This window comes from Sphaeramia orbicularis, chromosome 17 (assembly GCF_902148855.1).
Source record: "Sphaeramia orbicularis chromosome 17, fSphaOr1.1, whole genome shotgun sequence".
NCBI lineage: Eukaryota > Metazoa > Chordata > Actinopteri > Kurtiformes > Apogonidae > Sphaeramia > Sphaeramia orbicularis.
The window spans coordinates 31,741,400-31,759,984 of record NC_043973.1 but is presented as its reverse complement, the minus strand read 5'-3'; the positions used below and the strand labels follow the sequence as shown (position 1 = coordinate 31,759,984).

Here is an 18,585-nt window from a genome sequence, read left to right as displayed (position 1 = left end):
ACATTGTGTTAATGCTAAAGCGCTGTAGTCCAGAGATGTGCTAAGAATTTATTCACCGCCACAGGTCATGGTGTGTATGCGACCACTAGAGGGAGTAATGAGTCATTATAGCCTTAAGACTCCATCTCCCACTGCATTAAAAACTAATGTCAAGACCATATTATCGTAGTATGAATAAGTCCAAGAATGAGTAATAACCCATTTTCACTGTCAAAGAACATGATAAAATATAAAAATATAAAAACATAGAAGCACTGCCATTATTTTCACCACTGGACACAGATCTAACGTAAAAGAATGAAGTCTGATGCTGAAATCAGTGTTGTTTTGTTTTGTTTTTTACACTGATGACTTTAAATATGAAGCTTATGAAGGTGTAAAGTTTGTATGTTATTACTGTTGCAGCTAGGGATGTAACGATTACCGGTATAACGATAAACCGTGGTAAAATTGCAGACGGTTAGTATTACTGTTTAAATTCTAATTATCATGATAACTGTGTTTGATTACTGCACTTTTAGGGGAGAAAACGCTGATGTAAAGATCTACTTTTATGTCAAATATTTGAGTATAGTTTTAATTTATTACAATTCTAATTTTATATACCTAATATTTGGAACCAATATTCACTTTTAAAGTCTTTGAAAAGGTTCGTTAAGTGTCTTTGTGTTATTTATGCAATAAATTATATACATTTTTCAAATTTGATTTTATATATTTTTTTGTGCTTTCTGTCCTTTTATGTTTTTATAGTAGGTTAAAGTGAAAAAAAATAATAGACAGATGATATAGATGAAGTTGTGCTGAAAAAAAAAACAGATCCCAAACATGGGTATAGTAAACATTTGTTTATATAGTATATAAAGGCAAAATCAAAAGGACTGAAAAACAGACAAAATAGGCTCAGACCACTAAGGGTTAATATTTGAATGTTTCTGCAACAGAAGGTACACTGTGCCTGTTATTTTATTTGGGGTTTTTTGTTTGTTTGTTTGTTTTTTCAAAATACAACTTGGTTAAATTATTTCAGTGTGTGTATTAGTACTTTTTGAACATTTTGAGCACAATTTCAACAATACCGCACTAATAATGATAACCGTGATAATTTTGGTCACAATAACCATGATATGAAATTTTCATATTGTTACATCCCTAGTTGCAGGTGTTTGTTGATCCACTGTTCAGACTAAACTATGATATTGCAGACCTTGCTTGGACAATTCCAGACCTTTGGTGCAGCTACTGACAACACAAACTGTACTGAAAACAGGTGATTTATGATTTTACTGTGGCTGTTTTCTGTCTGAAAAAAAAAAAAAAACTAATCTGAGCCAGAATGTAGACTATCAGCTGATGCAGCATGTGAAGATTACAAGACAGTGTTGTTTTGGCTGACGATCTGAGCTTGTGTTTGATGGAGACAACTTGATGATCCCATAATACAGATATGTGTAAACAATGACACTTCATAGAGTGAGTGAAACAGACTGTGGAGCACTAATTCACTGGTGGTTTTGGTAGCTGTGAGTGCCTTCTGCTGTTGATAACTGTGAATATCATTACTCTATATACAGTATAACTCTTTTACGAAGCATCGCTGTCACATATTATGTTAGAGTGTGGACCTGAAAAGCTCATAATGGACAAACTGGAAAGAAAAATCCAAGGCACTCTCTTTAAACATTAAAATGCCTTTGTTACCATGGCATGGTCATATCTAGACCTAAAAACCACTTCAACACGTTTTGGTTTCAAGCCTTCGTCAGGAAGTCAAACAGGAGCCTGAACAGCTGTAGGTTCCTATACAGTAGGGTCTAACCAATAGGAACCTGCCAGCTGGGCAAGAAGGCAGAGGGTGTCCACATGTAAACGGCCAGCAGATGGTGTCACTGCAGGTCAAATAGAAATATTTACAAGTATACATGGATAAAAAAAACAGCGCAAAATTTACATATCCCTGTTAAATTAAGATCAAACCAGTGTTAAGTCTTTAAAACAAGAAACATGTAATACATTATAGGAACACAGAAAAGTCCAACTCTTCTGGATGAAGGCTTGAAGCCGAAATGTGTTGAAGTGTTGTTTAGGTTTAGATATGACCATGCCATGGTAATAAAGGCATTTTAATGTTTAAAGAGAGTGCCTTGGATTTTTCTTCCAGTGTGATAAATAAATTGAAACAAAATTGATGTTTTTATAGAGATTTGAAATTTTGCCCATTATAAGTAAATGGAAAAAAACAAGAGTTAAAAAATTCATGACAAATTTGAACTTTGACCTACTTTTCCCAAAATATAATCAGATCTATTCCTGGTCACTGACAATCTATAAACCCAATTTGGTATGAATTCAACCAATAGTTTTGCTGCTAGAGTGTTAACAAACAAACAAAGAAACAAACTGAAGCAAAAACCAGAAAAGCACTCGGAGAGCACAGACCTCCAAGGCAGATCAGTGGGCCCCCATGGCCCCCCCCACCCCCGATCACCACCAAAATTTAACCATTTCTTCCTTGTGCCAGTATCAACATTTCCTGAAAATTTTATGAAAATCTGTCCCACTTTTTGAGTTATCTTGCTAACAAACAAACAAACACACATGCACGTACGCACACATGCACGCAAACACACAAAGCAAAGCGATCACAATACCTCCTGGCAGAGGTAACAACTAGAAAAGCACTCGGAGAGTGCAGACCTCCGCCAAGGCAGATCAGCCCCCCCACCCCCACCCCCGATCACCACCAAAATGTAATAATTTGTTCCTTGTGCCATTATCAACATTTCCTGAAAATTTCATTCAAATCCGTCCGTAACTTTTTGAGTTATCTTGCACACAGTCAGACAGACAAACCCTGATGAAAACATAACCTCTGCTGTTCCTTGGCGGAGGTAATAATAAATGTATGACTAGCCAGTGATTATTGTTGCCAGAAAAACAGTTGAATGCATTAATAATACCATACTGCAACAACTTCATCATGCTGATAATTGACAAATATTGTTGTAATTTGATGTAAATACACGGTCTCATGTACACGCTGACGTTAGGCTGACTGTGTGTCTGGAGCCTAGTTACTGAATGTAACTTCGTTCCATTCTTTTCATACAAAGCACAACCATGAATAAGTACCAGAGCCAAATTCTGATGATTAATCTGCTAAACTGATTAATTAGTCTTCCCCGACTGTAGACCATAGTTTCTTGTTAATAGATGAATTCAGGGCCCTCTGCCTTGGATTAATAAGGTGATTACTTATCAATGTTTAAGACAGAAGAAAAATCCACAGGACCAGTGTAGCTCCCATTTTTCTCTGTCTGATTATGTTCGATGAAGAGCTCTGTTCACTTGAAACACAGCTAGAAGACGTCCTGAAAAAATGGGAGCTGGACTGGCATGTGAATTCTCCCTTTGTCCTAGTTGATTTTTTTGTTTTTTCCAACAGATTGTTCCATGAGGATGTGCAAATCTTTTTATATTTCTTTCTTCTCAGTTTTGAGTGATTGTCAGTTATTTGAGAAGGAAAAAAAATACTGAGGGGGTGATTTTTTTTTTTTTTGTTTGTTTCCTAGCCACAGAAATATTCACACATCACTTGTGTTTTGTCATCGCTGTATCTACTCATCACTGCTCCTAATATCGACATGCATACTGAGAAACCACAGCGCAGTTACCATCCGACTTCCCACAAGAAATGATGTTCCGCATGTGGCTCAGATGCTTGTTAGACGGAGCCGCTCTCTGGTGAACATGTGTCTCCTGAACAAAGACAGCGTAGGGTTAAAATCACATAATGCAATGCTTCCAGCAGCAACCAATGATCCTCTGAATTGCAGCCTTCTCTTGTATGGGGTGCAACATAGCACATGCACAATAAATTACCTATATTAGCAGTGCACCATAAATGTCAGTGTTATACCAGTGGGGCCTGCAGTAATGTCTCCCTCCGCTTTCGAAAGAATCTTCTCGCCTTTATACAGCTTCAGCCCTGCGAAATTTAACCCTTTCAGTCATCACACCTTATCTTTTAAACATGATCTTTATATTTGATTAGACGCTGACATTATGTTGCCAGAGGTGGGTGCAGTCTGCACAAGACATGAATTCTTGATCTTTTCTCTAGCACCCTCCTGTCTTTTTAAATTATACAGAGAAGAATGACAGCTAAGATGCTTGTAAAGGGATGACATATGACGGGAGGTTGACCAGGTCATGATTCAACCTGAAATGTCTTGAGTGCAGGGTGACAAGCTCAGCCCCATGAGCGTCCTATGCACAAATTAATTTCTAAGGCATAAATTCAGCGATTGCTTTACTTGATTCAGTTCTTTTGGGCATGATTTCACTGCCGACACAATGACTTCAAGCAATCTGTGCAAATAAAACTGATGCCGGCCTGAAACAGCAGGTCCTGATGAAGATGTCAGCTGGTGATAAACTAGAAGGTGGGTTTTCATTCCTGTTTCTCGAATTCAGCACTTTTACTTCACTCCATTCTGCTTCTGTGGGTTTGATGTAGACAAAGATGTATTGATATATAGAGGTTAATTTTTTTAGATTAATGCATGGGGTGATCATATCCGATATTATTCAGGTTTGCAGAGTAGATGAGCTCTGGTTCATGATTGTTGTGTGGTGGTCTTGGAGCACCCCTCTGTGGCTGGAATACTTAACTGCAGATTTGTGCATTAACCCGAGGTGCTTTAGCTGTTCATTCATAGGATTGGGAAAAACAAAGAAAGAAAAACTCTGGGTAACTTTCCTTTTAAATATAAGGAATATATCTGGAAATGGGAAAAGGATTCTTCACTTCCAAAATCTGTTGTCAGATTCAAACCCCCAGTTTGGTTTAGAAGTCTGAAAACTTACATTTCATTGAGCAATCATTCATCAGATTGTACCTGTAACCTTATTTAAATGTCATTATCTTATTGGTTTTACTACATTAATAAAAATGTTGTTCTGATTTGTAATTGCCCCTTTGTTTTAGATGGTGAGCATATAGATATAGAGGGGCAACAAAGCAGTTATTCTGTTTCACTGCTCATACATATATATATTTTTCATCTGCTTGAACACTAGATGGTGCTGAGATCAAAGCATTGACAGTGATGCCACCAAAACTGGGACATCTCATATGGTCCCACAGCATGTTTGATTACTTTCTACCCTCTGCACACACATGCACAAATAGCCTGTGCAAAATATTCAGCGATATTTTTCCTCTATGTCAGTAATTTTATGCCACAAATAATGTCAGTTTTTAGTGCAGTGTTTTTCAACCTTGGGGTCGGGACCCCATGTGGGGTCACCTGGAATTCAAATGGGGTCACTTGAAATTTCAAGTAATTGATAGAAATAAAAATAAAAACTTACTGAAAAAATGGGTTGAGAGAGACACAATCCATAACAGACGTGACAAACTGAAGCTGAAACTGCAGCACTGTGGTTCTGTTTATCTGTCAAATGTTCATTGTGGTCAGTTTCAGATGCTGCAGCTCTTTCATAATTCATAGTTTAAGTTCTTGTTTGTTCAGTATTAATTGTCAGCCTTGTAAATCACAGCTGGACTGACTGTACATATCCTGACCAAGGAAAATCAAATTCTTACTTTGTGCAGTAATCTACACCTGGATTTACTGCCTCTGTCCATAATAATATACATTATATAGATCCGGAGTGTCAAACTCATTTTAGTTCAGGGGCCACATTCAGCCCGATTTGATCTGCAGTGGGCCGGACCAATAAAATAATAACAGAATAACATATAAATAATGACAACGCCAAATTCTTGTCTTTGTTTTAGGGTAAAGAAAACAAAACATTAAATTATGAAAATACTTACTTTTATAAACTATCCAAACAAAAAAGATGTGAATAATCTGAAAAAACTGAAATTTCTTAAGAAAAATAAGTGCAATTTTAACAATATTCTGCCCCAACTTATCATTTCGACATGTGCATTATGGATCGGCTCTACAAAGACACTGAACACTTAGCAATAGGCAGAAAATTGTTAAAACTGTGCTTAATTTTCTTTAGACATTTCAGGTTCATATTTGTTCAGGTTATTCACATTTTATTGTTGCAGGATTGTTTGTAAATATTTTCATGATTTTATGTTATTCTTTGCACTAAAACAAAGAAAAAAAAATTGAAGTTGTTAATTCAAGATGTTTTGCTTAATTCAAGATTTTTTGCTAAATTTAAGATTTTTTTTGCTTAATTCAAGATTTTCTTTGCCTTAATTCAAGATTTTTTACTTATATAGAATGATATAATGTCATCTAAAATTAACCTTTATTTGAAACATAGTATAGCAAACTATTACATGATCAAAAACAAATTAATTTGAGCAGAAGCAAATGTCTCCGTTTTGAATGTCTGGAGTCACCAGAAATGTGTGATGTTAAAATGGGGTCACGAGCCAAAAAAGGTTGGAAACCACTGTTTTAGTGAGTGCTTATGTTCTTCTTTCAGCAGTGTTTAGCTTGAAGTTCTTTGACACGTGGACTGTTATTTGATTTATTTGAACAACAGTCATGGCTGTGGTTTAGTTGAGACTATGAAAAGGAAGGTCAGATTCTTTAAAGCGAATGAGACTGAGACTCAAGAACAAGGTCCTGCCTCTATTTCCATTGATGGAACATTTTAAAAGCAATAATTACTAACATTTTTCCAAATATGTCAAAATGAAAAGCAGGCACTCGTGTTTGATTTCGGTGACTAGCTTTGAAGCTTTTAGTTTAATGTTGTTTCTCCCTGAGAAGATTGAAGCTAGGGGACTATTAAGACGTCAGGCAGTGTGCAAGGCAGCTGCAAACCCCATGTCACTGTAATTAGATATTACAATTACAAGGCTTCATCTACAGCAGAGCACAAATGCTGCAACAGCTGGGGAATCAGTAGGCTGCCTCCCCTGGGTGCTCGGCCTTTCAATCTGTCACCTACGTCCACAGCCTATCTACTCTGAATTTAAAAAAACAAAAAAACAAAAACAGATGAATGTGTCAATGAGAAACTAGAATACTTTTCCCAAGGATGAAACCATGGTATTCGAGTGCTGAGGTCAAACAGGATATTTTTTTGCAGTTTTAAAAGAGGATGTATTTTCTGTGAAAAACCTTGAAAAGTACCCATGATTCATTCATAACTGGCTCTCATGATTAGTTTTTCAGTATTTTCATACAAATATGTGCAGAACTGTGGGTGATTATGTATGTGGGACACAGCTGTAAATCAAGCCATGCTCTAGTGTTGAACATTTACATTCTGCTCCATTTTCTTTTAACCATACTGACTATTTTAAGCTCCTTAATTCATTCTAATGCACAGTTTTATTCATTTATTTTTTCCATACACAGTATATGTTAGGTGCATTTCTAAAGATCAAGTTCCAAGAATGTAGAAATTGAGTATATTATTGATATTTATATTTTTGTTAGTGTATAATCCAATGAAAATATTAATTATTGCTTTTACATCATCAGTATCCACAGACTTTTCTGTTTTATACCATGTGGAGTCCATCTTTCAGGTGCATTACGTCACCTCCTGTGTCTGAATGTGGACCAGAGTTAATACCCCTTAAATAAAGAGCCTAAAACAGACTCAGCAAACACTGGCTCTGCAGATGAACTTAGAGGGTATTGAGTGGTAATTAGTGGGTTTGCGTTCCACAACTTCACCACTAGATGCAATTAAAATATTACACACTTTGAGCAAATATCAAGACAAAAAACAGAAACAAGGGAAAGAAAAAGAAAAATCATTGCACTGTCACTTAAGTAGCTCTAGACCAGGGGTGTCAAACATGTGTTCTGGGGGCCAAATGCAGCCCGCTAAAGGTTCCAATCTGGCCCCTGAGATGAATTTGCAAAGTGCAAAAATTCCACAGATTCATTGTAGTTCAGGTTCCACATACAGACCAATATGATCTGAAGTAAAAATAATAGCACAATAACCCATAAATAATGACAACTACAAATTTTCTTTGTGAAAAATTATGTAGAGAAAATTTAAGTGAAAAAAATAACATTACACTGTGAAAATATTTACATTTACAAAACTATTCTTTCACAATAAAATGCAAATAAATACATGAATAAAAACGAAGATGAACAACCTGAAATATGCAATTTTAACAATATTCTGATGGTTATCAAATGTTTATGGAACACTGTGTGTAAATGTACATGTGTAAATAATAAGTTGAGGCATAATATTGTTAAAATTGCACTAATTTTTCAAATGAAATTTCTGTTTTTTCAGGTTATTAACATCTTTTTTGTAAAATGTAAATATTTTCATAATTTAATTGTTTGGGTTTTTTTGTACTTAAACAAACACAAAAACTTGGATTTGTCATTATTTATGGGTTATTAAATCTTTATTTTACTGGTCTGGCCCGCTTGAGATCAAATCGGGCTAAATATGGAACTGAACCAAAATGAGTTTGACAGTCCTGCTCTAGACAGTACAAGAGACAAACATACATCAGTTTCCATGTCTGCCATCAATACAGATTTACATCAGGCTGTGTATGTGTATCTGTGAATTATATGATGTATGATAACATCAAAACTTTAATGCTCAAAACTTTAATGCTCACATTTTGTTTTAAGTTCCCTCAGCTTTACTGATCCTTTTAACGTGTTTCATCCCATTATTTTGGTTTTATGGCTCACAGCTTGACTGTTTTAGTTCGCCACTGTTAATCTACTCAGTCTACATTTGGAGCAGGCAGCTGTTTTCAGTGGAAAAAAACATGATAAATCATGTATGCTTCCTGCCCAGGTAATCAGTAGGCAAAGTTAAATGGCTTGAAAATAGCTGATGAAGGAGCACCACCTGTGGCTCCTGGAGTTAAGAAGTGGACCATAAACTGCATCATCCAACCAACATTTGTTGCATGTCATCCTCTATCTTCCTCTCACATCCTTCCTGTGTGTTTTTTTCCTACTGTTTCTGTTAAAATATACAATTCTAGAGTGAGATATTTACAGACTATTAATTAGATGGACAGAAGCAAACTCCAAATGCATATTAATACTGTGTGAACATTCAACACAGAGACTTCAAAAGCTTCTAATGTTGGTGTTGTGTTTACAGTTTATTTTTACTGTCCCCCAGTGGCAAAAAAAATCTGCATAAATTTGGTTTGAAATTTTAGATTAAAACAAATGTATGAATATTATCAAACACAAAATAATTTAAAATACATAAATTTACATTATAAAGTCATATTGGTAAAACCTTTAGGCCCATCGTATGTCATTAACGTCATCATAGTACTTATATTAAATATTATTGGAAGTGTGGTTGACAAATATACCAAATACACTGTTGCCCTTAAAGTTGTATTGAAATATTTTTACCTCTTCTTGGTGAATGATTATGATAATGCGATTTATTCTTGATAGATATGATTGTGACAGTGTTATTTATTATTAATAGATTAACTAGGACTCAGTGTGTAATCATTGCACTGGGTTAAAGGTGATTACTGATGTGTATAAATAGGAATAAAAAGAGGAATGTGTCTGAAAACAAAATTATTCCAACGTTGTGAGCATCAGTGTATTATTATATAGTAGATGAGTGCTGCTAATAACATTGTCATGTGACAGTGCAATACTAAGACTCTGAAAGTGAGAACACTAAGCCATCATAAATGGTATTATTTTAATCTGTGCTTATTGCGATATGTCAGTATTAACACTGACGACAGTAGTAGTAATAGTAATTGATGGATAAGGACTAGTAAACCTGAATGAAAATTCAAAAATCCCCAAATAATCTGTATAAATTGAGGGACTATTTTGTTGCCTAGTCAGAGAGTTTTAATGTGGATGAGGATCAAATCCTGGCTTGTAACATGATGTGTTCAGTATAGCAGACAATAGACGGCATAAAGAAGCTTTTGTGGTTTATGAATATGCAGCTCACCCCATCCCCTTGTATTTGTATCTCATGCCTTGGTTGCTATCGCTGGATCATCCCCCTCTCCCTGTGACAGTACAAATACCACATGTAAAGGGAGAGAGAGCCCTTTTTTGGGGGATAAAATTTCTTGAAAGCACTTTTAATTAAAAAAAATCACATTTAAACTCCATTTAATTTCTCACTTTCTCCTCTGTGTGACAGAGACAGTGTGATTTTTAGTTCAGCTAGGGCTCCAGTGTTTGGGGCTGACCTGAGTTTTTTTAGGTGAGAGTTCCCCCTGGAGTAGTTTGATAAATGGTATGGTCTGAAGTGGCTGTGTGTCTGGAGCTGGAAATGCACTGGCGGTCTGTTTTTGGGAGAGAGAGAGGCACACACACACAGAGGAAAAGGAGGCAAAGCCGAGTCAGTCAGAGAAGAGCACCACTCGTGTTTCCACGCTGGTCATGACCATGTACAAAGGCAGGCGCCGCAATCAGAGATGTGAGTATGAGCCATTCAGTCACTGATTACAGAGGAGTTGAATGTCACTGGAGTTAATTTTGTTTCCAGTTTTGATGTATGGCTTTATTTGTACTGGGTATTTAGAAACTGAACCGCTGTGTGTCATCTTTATGATGTTTAAAGGATGAGTAAATCCTTAAACTACCTTCAGTGGTTGATATGCGTTTGACATTGTCACTTCCAGTGCAACTAAAATAGCTTTTACATTATTTGTTAAGTTATATGTTACTACTTTTTTACCACCTAAAAAACTTATTGGAGTGTCTATTAATTAATAGTTACATGTTAAACATGCTCTTTAGAGTAGATCATTATATGAGTCTGCTTGTTTTGACTCAAGTCAGTCCATTACACTCCTCCTGTCTTTGTTTGATACTGATGTTTTAGCGATCCTATTTCTGGGAAAAACAAAATCCTGATTGTATCTGAAATGCATTCTGAAATACTGCATTGCAGTTTTTATCATGTATGCAAAATTGTTCATAGGAAGATAAAAAATATATATATATATATTAATATCAGCAAATCCTTTTCTAATTTGCATTTCTTCCACTGCTAAATGGGTTTTTAAAGAAGCTGTGTCAGATTTCAGCCTCAAAAACAGCATTCAAGGTTAAGTGGATCTCTGTGAAAACACAGCTGAAAAGCAGGGAGATTGGGCTGGAACTGGATGACGAGGTGCCAGGTGTGAATGAAGGCCTGATATTCTACAAGGAGATGATCCGTGGCAGTGTGAGAGTAAATAGTGCTCATGTGCAGCGCCAACAGGGCTGTGGTGTGATGCACTGGAGAGCTGCTCTGGTGAGGTGTGTTGGAGAACTTGGTGTAATGCACTGAGGAAAACACCAGCAGGAGGAGCAGCGATTGGAACAGGAGAATTTGGGAAGCAAGAAAACTATGGAGCAGATTGGTAAGAGAAATACTGAGAGCTGGCAAACAGTATTCAGCAGGGAAAAGGCTATTCTGGTGAGTGGTGAGATTCGGTAGGATTTGCCTCCAGGGAAACCAACAAACCAAGTGTGGATAGAATACACTTCAGTATTTATCTGAAGCCAGAAGCAACTAGGAAGATGTCATTCAACTAGAGGAAGACAGTCCCCTGAGGACTGGACTAGGAAGGAACAAGTTAAGATTTAAGAGGCTGGGGAAGACAAGTAAATACCGAAAACAGAAGCAAAAGTAAGTCTTGGGAAAATACAAAGCAAAGCGTCAGCTGAACATTTGGGTTGACCACTTTGGATATGGGAGCCTCCAAGGATGGGAGCCAGCTTCGTGAACTCTATGCAAAGGGGACGTTTTCATGTGGATAGGCTCCTGGTGCAGATTCTAGGTAGAAGGTGGTGTGCAGAGGTGGATAGCCAACTTGGAGTATAGACAGCTGAAGCCCCACCCATTTTAGTTTTGCCCCATGGGTTATTTCAGAAAAAAAAACAGTTTTAAGAGTAATGACGAATGGCAAATGACGAGTATTATTTTTTTGTCTGCTTTGAATTAATCCATCATTTACACACATGATGCTTGTCATTTTAAAGCTAAGTTTACATTTTGTTGAGAAACCACTTAAGTATCAGACATAAAATCATGTAAATCACAGGTGTCAAACATACGGCCTGGGGGCCAAAACCGGCCCGCCAAAGGTTCCAATCTGGCCCACGGGATGAATTTGCAAAGTGAGAAGAAGATATGAACAGTCAAGGGCGTCAAACTGGAAAATAATAGCATAATAACCTAGAAATAATGACTCAAAATTGATTTACAGCAAAGAACATTAAATTCTGATATCCTTTAATAATAAAACTTCAATAACCTGAACAAATGTGAACAACCTGGAATATCTAAAGAAAAATAAGTGCAATTTTAACAATATTCTGCCTGTTTTGTGTCTTGGTAGATCTGATCTGTATCACATGTATTAATCATAAGTTGAGGCAGAATATTGATCAGATTTTTCTCATCATTATTTCTTATTATTTTTCTTCAGAAATGTTTTTTTTTTTCAGGTTATTCACATCTTTTTTGTTTGGATAGTTTGTAAAATGGAAATGTTTTCATAATTTAATGTTATTTTTTGCATATAAAAAATTTGCAGTTGTCATTATTTATAGGTTATTATGCTATTAGCTTTGACTGGTCCGGCCCACTGGAGATCAAATTGAGCTGAATGTGGCCCCAGAAAGAAGTGAGTTTGACACCCCTGATGTAAATAGAAAGACTTCACATCAGAAAGCCATGGAGGTGGTGTCGCTGTAACTGCCCTGCTCCCTTCAGTATCTTACTGATAATGTCTGCAGCGTCATCATGACCAGACTTGTAGTGATTTTCACCTCTAAACAGTTTGTCACCTCCCTCTCGAAGAATAGCATTAAATATGTTGAGGTAATGGCTATTTTAGTGTTAGTGACGTGTATTACATGAAAGGAAACATTGAGTCCACTGAGTTGTTTAACACAAAACAAGTTTCTTTGATATCTTTGCCTCAAACCATGACTTGTAAAATTATCTGTTAATTTGACAAACATCATGGTGGTACCATTCAAACATACCATTGATCATTGTTGTTCATATTATTTCTGAAGTTAGGTCTGATTTGCCAAATTCACCTCTCTGTATTTCCACTGAGCCAACCTGATGGATGTTGTCTGGGATTAAAGAAACCTCAAATAGGTGATTCCAGGTTGGAGAACGATGGAAGAAATTTGTTGGCAGATTCAACCCACAATACCTGTTGAGAAACTGGAAATTAAAAGCATAGGGTTATTTAAAGCTGCTGGTTTTGCTCGGTGCATGGTGACCGGTCTGAAGGTGAAATCCAGATGTGAGGCTGTAATGGAGTCTCAGAAACTAACGGACCTGCCTCCAAAGTGATGAGGGGAACTGTGGCACTCGGTTCAACATGTTGCAAGACCATGGTCTCTTTGGTAGATGACAAATGTGTGTTGATGTGTTACCATCAGGATCCTGATCTGATGGATATCATAGATCAGGGGTGTCAAACTCATTTTCTTTCAGGGGCCACATTCAGCTCAATTTGATCTCCAGTGGGCCGGACCAGTAGAATAATAGCATAAAAACCTATAAATAATGACAACTGCTAATTTTTTATATGCAAAAAATAACATTAAATTATGAAAACATTTACATTTTATGAACTATCCAAACAAAAAAGATGTTGATAACCTGAAAAAACTGAAATTTCTGAAGAAAAATAAGACGAAATAATAATAAGAAAAATCAATGATCAATATTATGCCTCAATTTATGATTAATACATGTGCATTACAGATCTACCAAGACACAAAACAGGCAGAATATTGTTAAAATTGCACTTATTTTTCTTTAGACATTCCAGGTTGTTCATATTTGTTCAGGTTTTTGTCATTTTATCATTAAAGGATATCAGAATTTAAAGTAAATCAAAGAGAAAAAAATTGGTGTTGCCATTATTTATACGCCTGATGTCATATTTTTTTCTCATGAAACCAATAAGACAATTTGGAGTCATTATTTCTAGGTTATTATGCTGTTATTTTCCAGTTTGACACCCTTGACTGTTAATATCTTCTTCTTACTTTGCAAATTCATCCTGTGGGCCAGATTGGAACCTTTGGTCGGCCAGTTTTGGCCCCCAGGCCGTATGTTTGACACCTGTGTCATAGATTAAGGTTAAATAAAGTGGAACATCCATGGTGACAGGGAGGATGGGGGGGATTGTGTCTGGACCGAAGACCAGGTGATGGCTCCAGGCTGGCATTAAGGTTCCTTGTGATTGGCTCTGCAGTTTCCTCTTCCTTGTAGAACTGGCAGTAGCATCTGGTTTGATGCATTTTGAGTTGAACAACATGATGTGAAACCAGTTAAAGAGGAGGGCCATGATCAAAGTCCTATGAGGTTGAGCTGCTTGGCCATGAGTATGTTTTACAGGTTTCTGTGATCGATTCAGACCAGGAATGGTAACTCCATCCTTCTTACCTGGTTGCTTGTGGAGAAGCTGCTCAGTGGTTGGTGTATATGGAGCTCTGATACACTGTAAAAAATGACTGTAGAATTAACACCAAGAAGTTGTAAAATTGCAACATAAAAAAAACTGTAAGTGACATTACAATGCAAAGTTGTTTATTTGAAAAGATTTTTGTATTAACTATCAAATCAAATATAGCTGTAGTTTTTACAGGAAGAGTATGTGAACAAAACCAGATTTGTATGTAGAAATGATGTATTTTTATTGTTTTTAGAAAATAAAACTGTAAATTGAAAAACAATGTGGTGCCGTTTAAATTGCAAAGACCATAATGTTGAAATAACGGCATATTTTCTTTATATATAGATATATATAAAGTTATAAAAAAGTAAACATTTAACAATGTAACATTTTAAATTTCTAAATTAATGGGTTGGTAGAGTTGGTAGAGTGGCTCGTCCAATAACCAAATGGTTGGTGGTTCGAATCCTGGTTCTGACTGTCCATATGTTAAAATGTCCATGGAAGAAACTGAACCCTAAACTGGTCCCAGTTGGACCTGATGGTTTTGGAAAGTGCTTTGGGCACAATGAAGGTGGAGAAAATGAGCTAAATATGTGTAATCCATTTAAATCCAATGTTAAATCTATGTTTAAAATGTTAAATCTACATGTTTAAAATGTTAAATGTACATGTTACTCCGTAAATATGTTTACAGTTGGATGTGTTTTTTACAGTATTGTTCTGGAAACCACAGCTGCCAGTTTTTTTCTGTAAAAACAATAGGATTTATTTTACAGTGTATGTGATACGTGCAACTGAGAGCATTTGACGGGTGCAATTATTATTTTAGATTTATTCAATTTTTCAGGATAATGTAAGAATATTGGAGTTCAAGCCTATCATAATTTCTCAAAGATCAAATTGATGCTTTTAAATGTGTGTGAAATTAAGGAGGATAAATGCATAAATGGAATATAAACTCTAAAATTATTATATTTTCCATTAGTATGCATTAGTATACATAAAAATTAAAATCATTGTATTATTGTAATGGTGAAATTAGTTTTTTATGTCCGCAAAGAGAGCAGATCACTATTGACACTGCCATGTTTCTACAGTCATTCAGAATGGACTTCCTCTTTGTCTTTTTTCCCTTTTATAATAGGTTGTATTCAGTGTTAAGGTACATTGCTCTCAGCTACTGGGCTTGAGTGTGAACTGGAACAAAACAGACTAAACACTGATATTTAGTGGTAAAGACTCCCTCATTGCAGCTGCACACTGAACCTTTTACCTAACTATGTTTCTCCACGAACATAATTAATTGAGAGTGATACAGGCAAGGGAGTGTATTCAGCACATTTAGATAAACAGAAGTGATGTACAACAACAAGGAAACAGGGGAAATGTCATTTAATATTAAACCTAGAAATACAGGTAACCCCAAAGGAAGACGGAAACCATAACTAGGTTTAAAAGGAAAACAAATTAGTGAATGAATGTTTTTTCATTGTTGCTTCAAAATAAACACAACAGTTGCTGGTTTTAATGACTTAATTTATTATCAAAATTATTGGTGATTAATTTTCTCTGTATTTGCTAAAGTAGTTACACTAGAACACAGGTGTCAAACATGTGGCCTGGGGGCCAAATCTGGCCCACCAAAGGTTCCATTCCGGCCCTGCAGGATGAAAGTGCAAAAATGAACCTGAACAGTCCAGGTTGTCCAAATCCTTTTGGTTCAGGTTCCACATACAGACCAATGTGATCTACAGTCAAAATAACAACACAATAACCCATAAATAATGACAACTACAAATGTTCTCTGTCAAAAATTATGTGGAAAAAATTTAAGTGAAAAAAATAACATTACACTGCGAAAATATTTAAATTTACAAAACTATTCTTTCACAATAAAATGCAAATAAATACATGAATAAAAACAAAGATGAACAACCTGAAATGTGCAATTTTACCAATATTCTGCCTGTTACTAAATGTTTTGTGCATTTATGGATCCACTGTGATCTGGAGTTGTGTTAATAATAAGAGATGGAATATTGTAGAATTTGTTCATATTTTAGTTCCAATCTACAAAATTGTAACAATATTCTGCCTGTTACCAAATGTTTATGGAACACTGTGTGTAATGTACATGTATAAATAATGAGTCGAGGCATAATATTGTTAAAATTGCTCTAATTTTTCAAATGAAATTTCTGTTTTTTCAAGTTATTCACATCTTTTTTGTAAAATGTAAATATTTTCATAATTTAATTGGGGGTTTTTTGTATTAAAACAAAAAGAAAAACTTGAATTTGTCATTATTTATAGGTTATTAAGTCATTATTTTACTGATCTGGCTCGCTTGAGATCAAATTGGGCTAAATATGGAACTGAACCAAAATGAGTTTGACAGCCCTGCACTAGAATGACAAACCCTGAGCTATAGTACCATGCAGTGTGTTTTGCACTTCAAATCATGTCTTTACATACTTCACATAGAGCGTGATACATAATGCAGCAGAGATATATGACCTGTAATACTTCCCGGTTGGTTCATCTGGTAATGAATGCAGCCAAATGTTTCCACAACCACTTCATGAATGAGGAGGCTTAGTTTAGGAGCAGAGCAGATGTACAAGTAGTTTCAGCAGGTGGCAGCTGCCACTTTGTTTTCCAGCTGCTTGCACAGATTAATGAGCATGTGGTTAGGTACGAGTGATGGACCGGCCCGGGGGGGGTTAAAATGTTGCAAAGCATTGCACTTAAGAGACACATAGTTACATCATAACAAAAGACACCAAAACGGAAAGGAGGAAAAGTGAATTAACAGCTCAGGAGACATGAAAGACTAAAGCATTTTTTCCTCAGGCTACAGCAATATGCTAATTATGACTTAATGCAAAAATCAACACTTACCAATGTTGGGATGTAGCACGGCTGTGTTACGTTTTACCTCATGTACCACTGGTTTGTGCCTCTGGATATAAAAGATTCAGCCTGTAATTTGTGTTGTTGCTGCAATGTATTGAACACAGCAAACTGAAAATTTAGTAATCTCACTCCACTTTCTCCTAATGGACCATAGCTCAGCAGGTCTAATGAAAATAATTTTATTAGATGCTTTGGAGCTTAAGGATGGGCTGCCAAATTTATGTGCTGCCAAGTAACCATTCTCCTTAAAAGGGCAAAAGAGCAAAGTACAAGGAATTCATTAAGGAAGGACATGCCGTTGAGCAATTAATCCACATGTCCCCATTCAACCATAACAAAAACTGTTAAAGCCCCAAGGTTCATCTCCTGTTAGAAACTGTCAGGGCATAAAACACTCTACATCAGGGCTTGTAGATCATAGCGAGTTGATGGAATAATTTAAAGAGATGTCTGTAGTGAAAGTTCACAGGGTTGGAAGTTTTAATTTAAGTGTAAAAGGTCGACAGAATTCACATTAAACATATCTGGAAATATATTTGACTCTGTCAAGGTTGAGTCCAAAACATTGCGAATTAAATCCATGGTTACAATGAACATTTGAGTTGTTTGGCAAATCCTAGATGCAGGGAGACAAGACCATTTAAATATAAACTGAATAAAGTACTCAAACATACCTGACACTGTTGTGGTAAAATAAAGGACTGTTTGAGACAGAAAATTCAATAATGATGTCAACAAATTGAAAATAAAGTGTTGTTTTCACTTATACTCATGCACATTTCACTGCACTATTTAAACCTTGGGTTTACCTTTGCATATGACAAATAAAATCTATCTATCTATCTATCTATCTATCTATCTATCTATCTATCTATCTATCTATCTATCTATCTATCTATCTATCTATCTATCTATCTATCTATCTATCTATCTATCTATCTATCTATCTATCTATCATACCAGGGTGAAACTATCTCTCCCAGTCTATACTGGAAGTACACAGTATATGACTGTAAAGTTCAAAGAATTAAATAAAACAGACTGAACATAATTATTAACTCCAATATTAATTCAGCACATTCATAGACAGACTCTGGATAGCTGTACCTGAATGCATCATAAATAATGTTTGTCAGTCATTTACACTATATAATGAACAAATATAACACATTTTGTCTAATTCTTGATCAGGAAGGGAATGAATGTATTTTATGTGGTACTGTTCCTTTAATACTTAGATA

General features: G+C 35.8%; 1 protein-coding gene across 3 annotated transcripts in view; it reads left to right on the top strand.

Annotated features, from left to right (window-relative positions):
* Nucleotides 1-18,585, top strand: part of LOC115437980 (RNA-binding Raly-like protein) — a 69,244-nt gene that overhangs the window by 26,807 nt on the left and 23,852 nt on the right. Inside the window, exon 1 of one of the 3 annotated variants that reach the window (XM_030161405.1) lies at nucleotides 10,310-10,425. The exons of the other annotated variants lie outside the window; for them this stretch is intronic. Within the exon in view, the coding sequence (XP_030017265.1) occupies nucleotides 10,389-10,425 (37 nt within the window). The 5' untranslated portion in view covers nucleotides 10,310-10,388. Of the gene's footprint in view, nucleotides 1-10,309; nucleotides 10,426-18,585 lie in introns of those variants that run through there. 3 annotated transcript variants of the gene reach the window in all.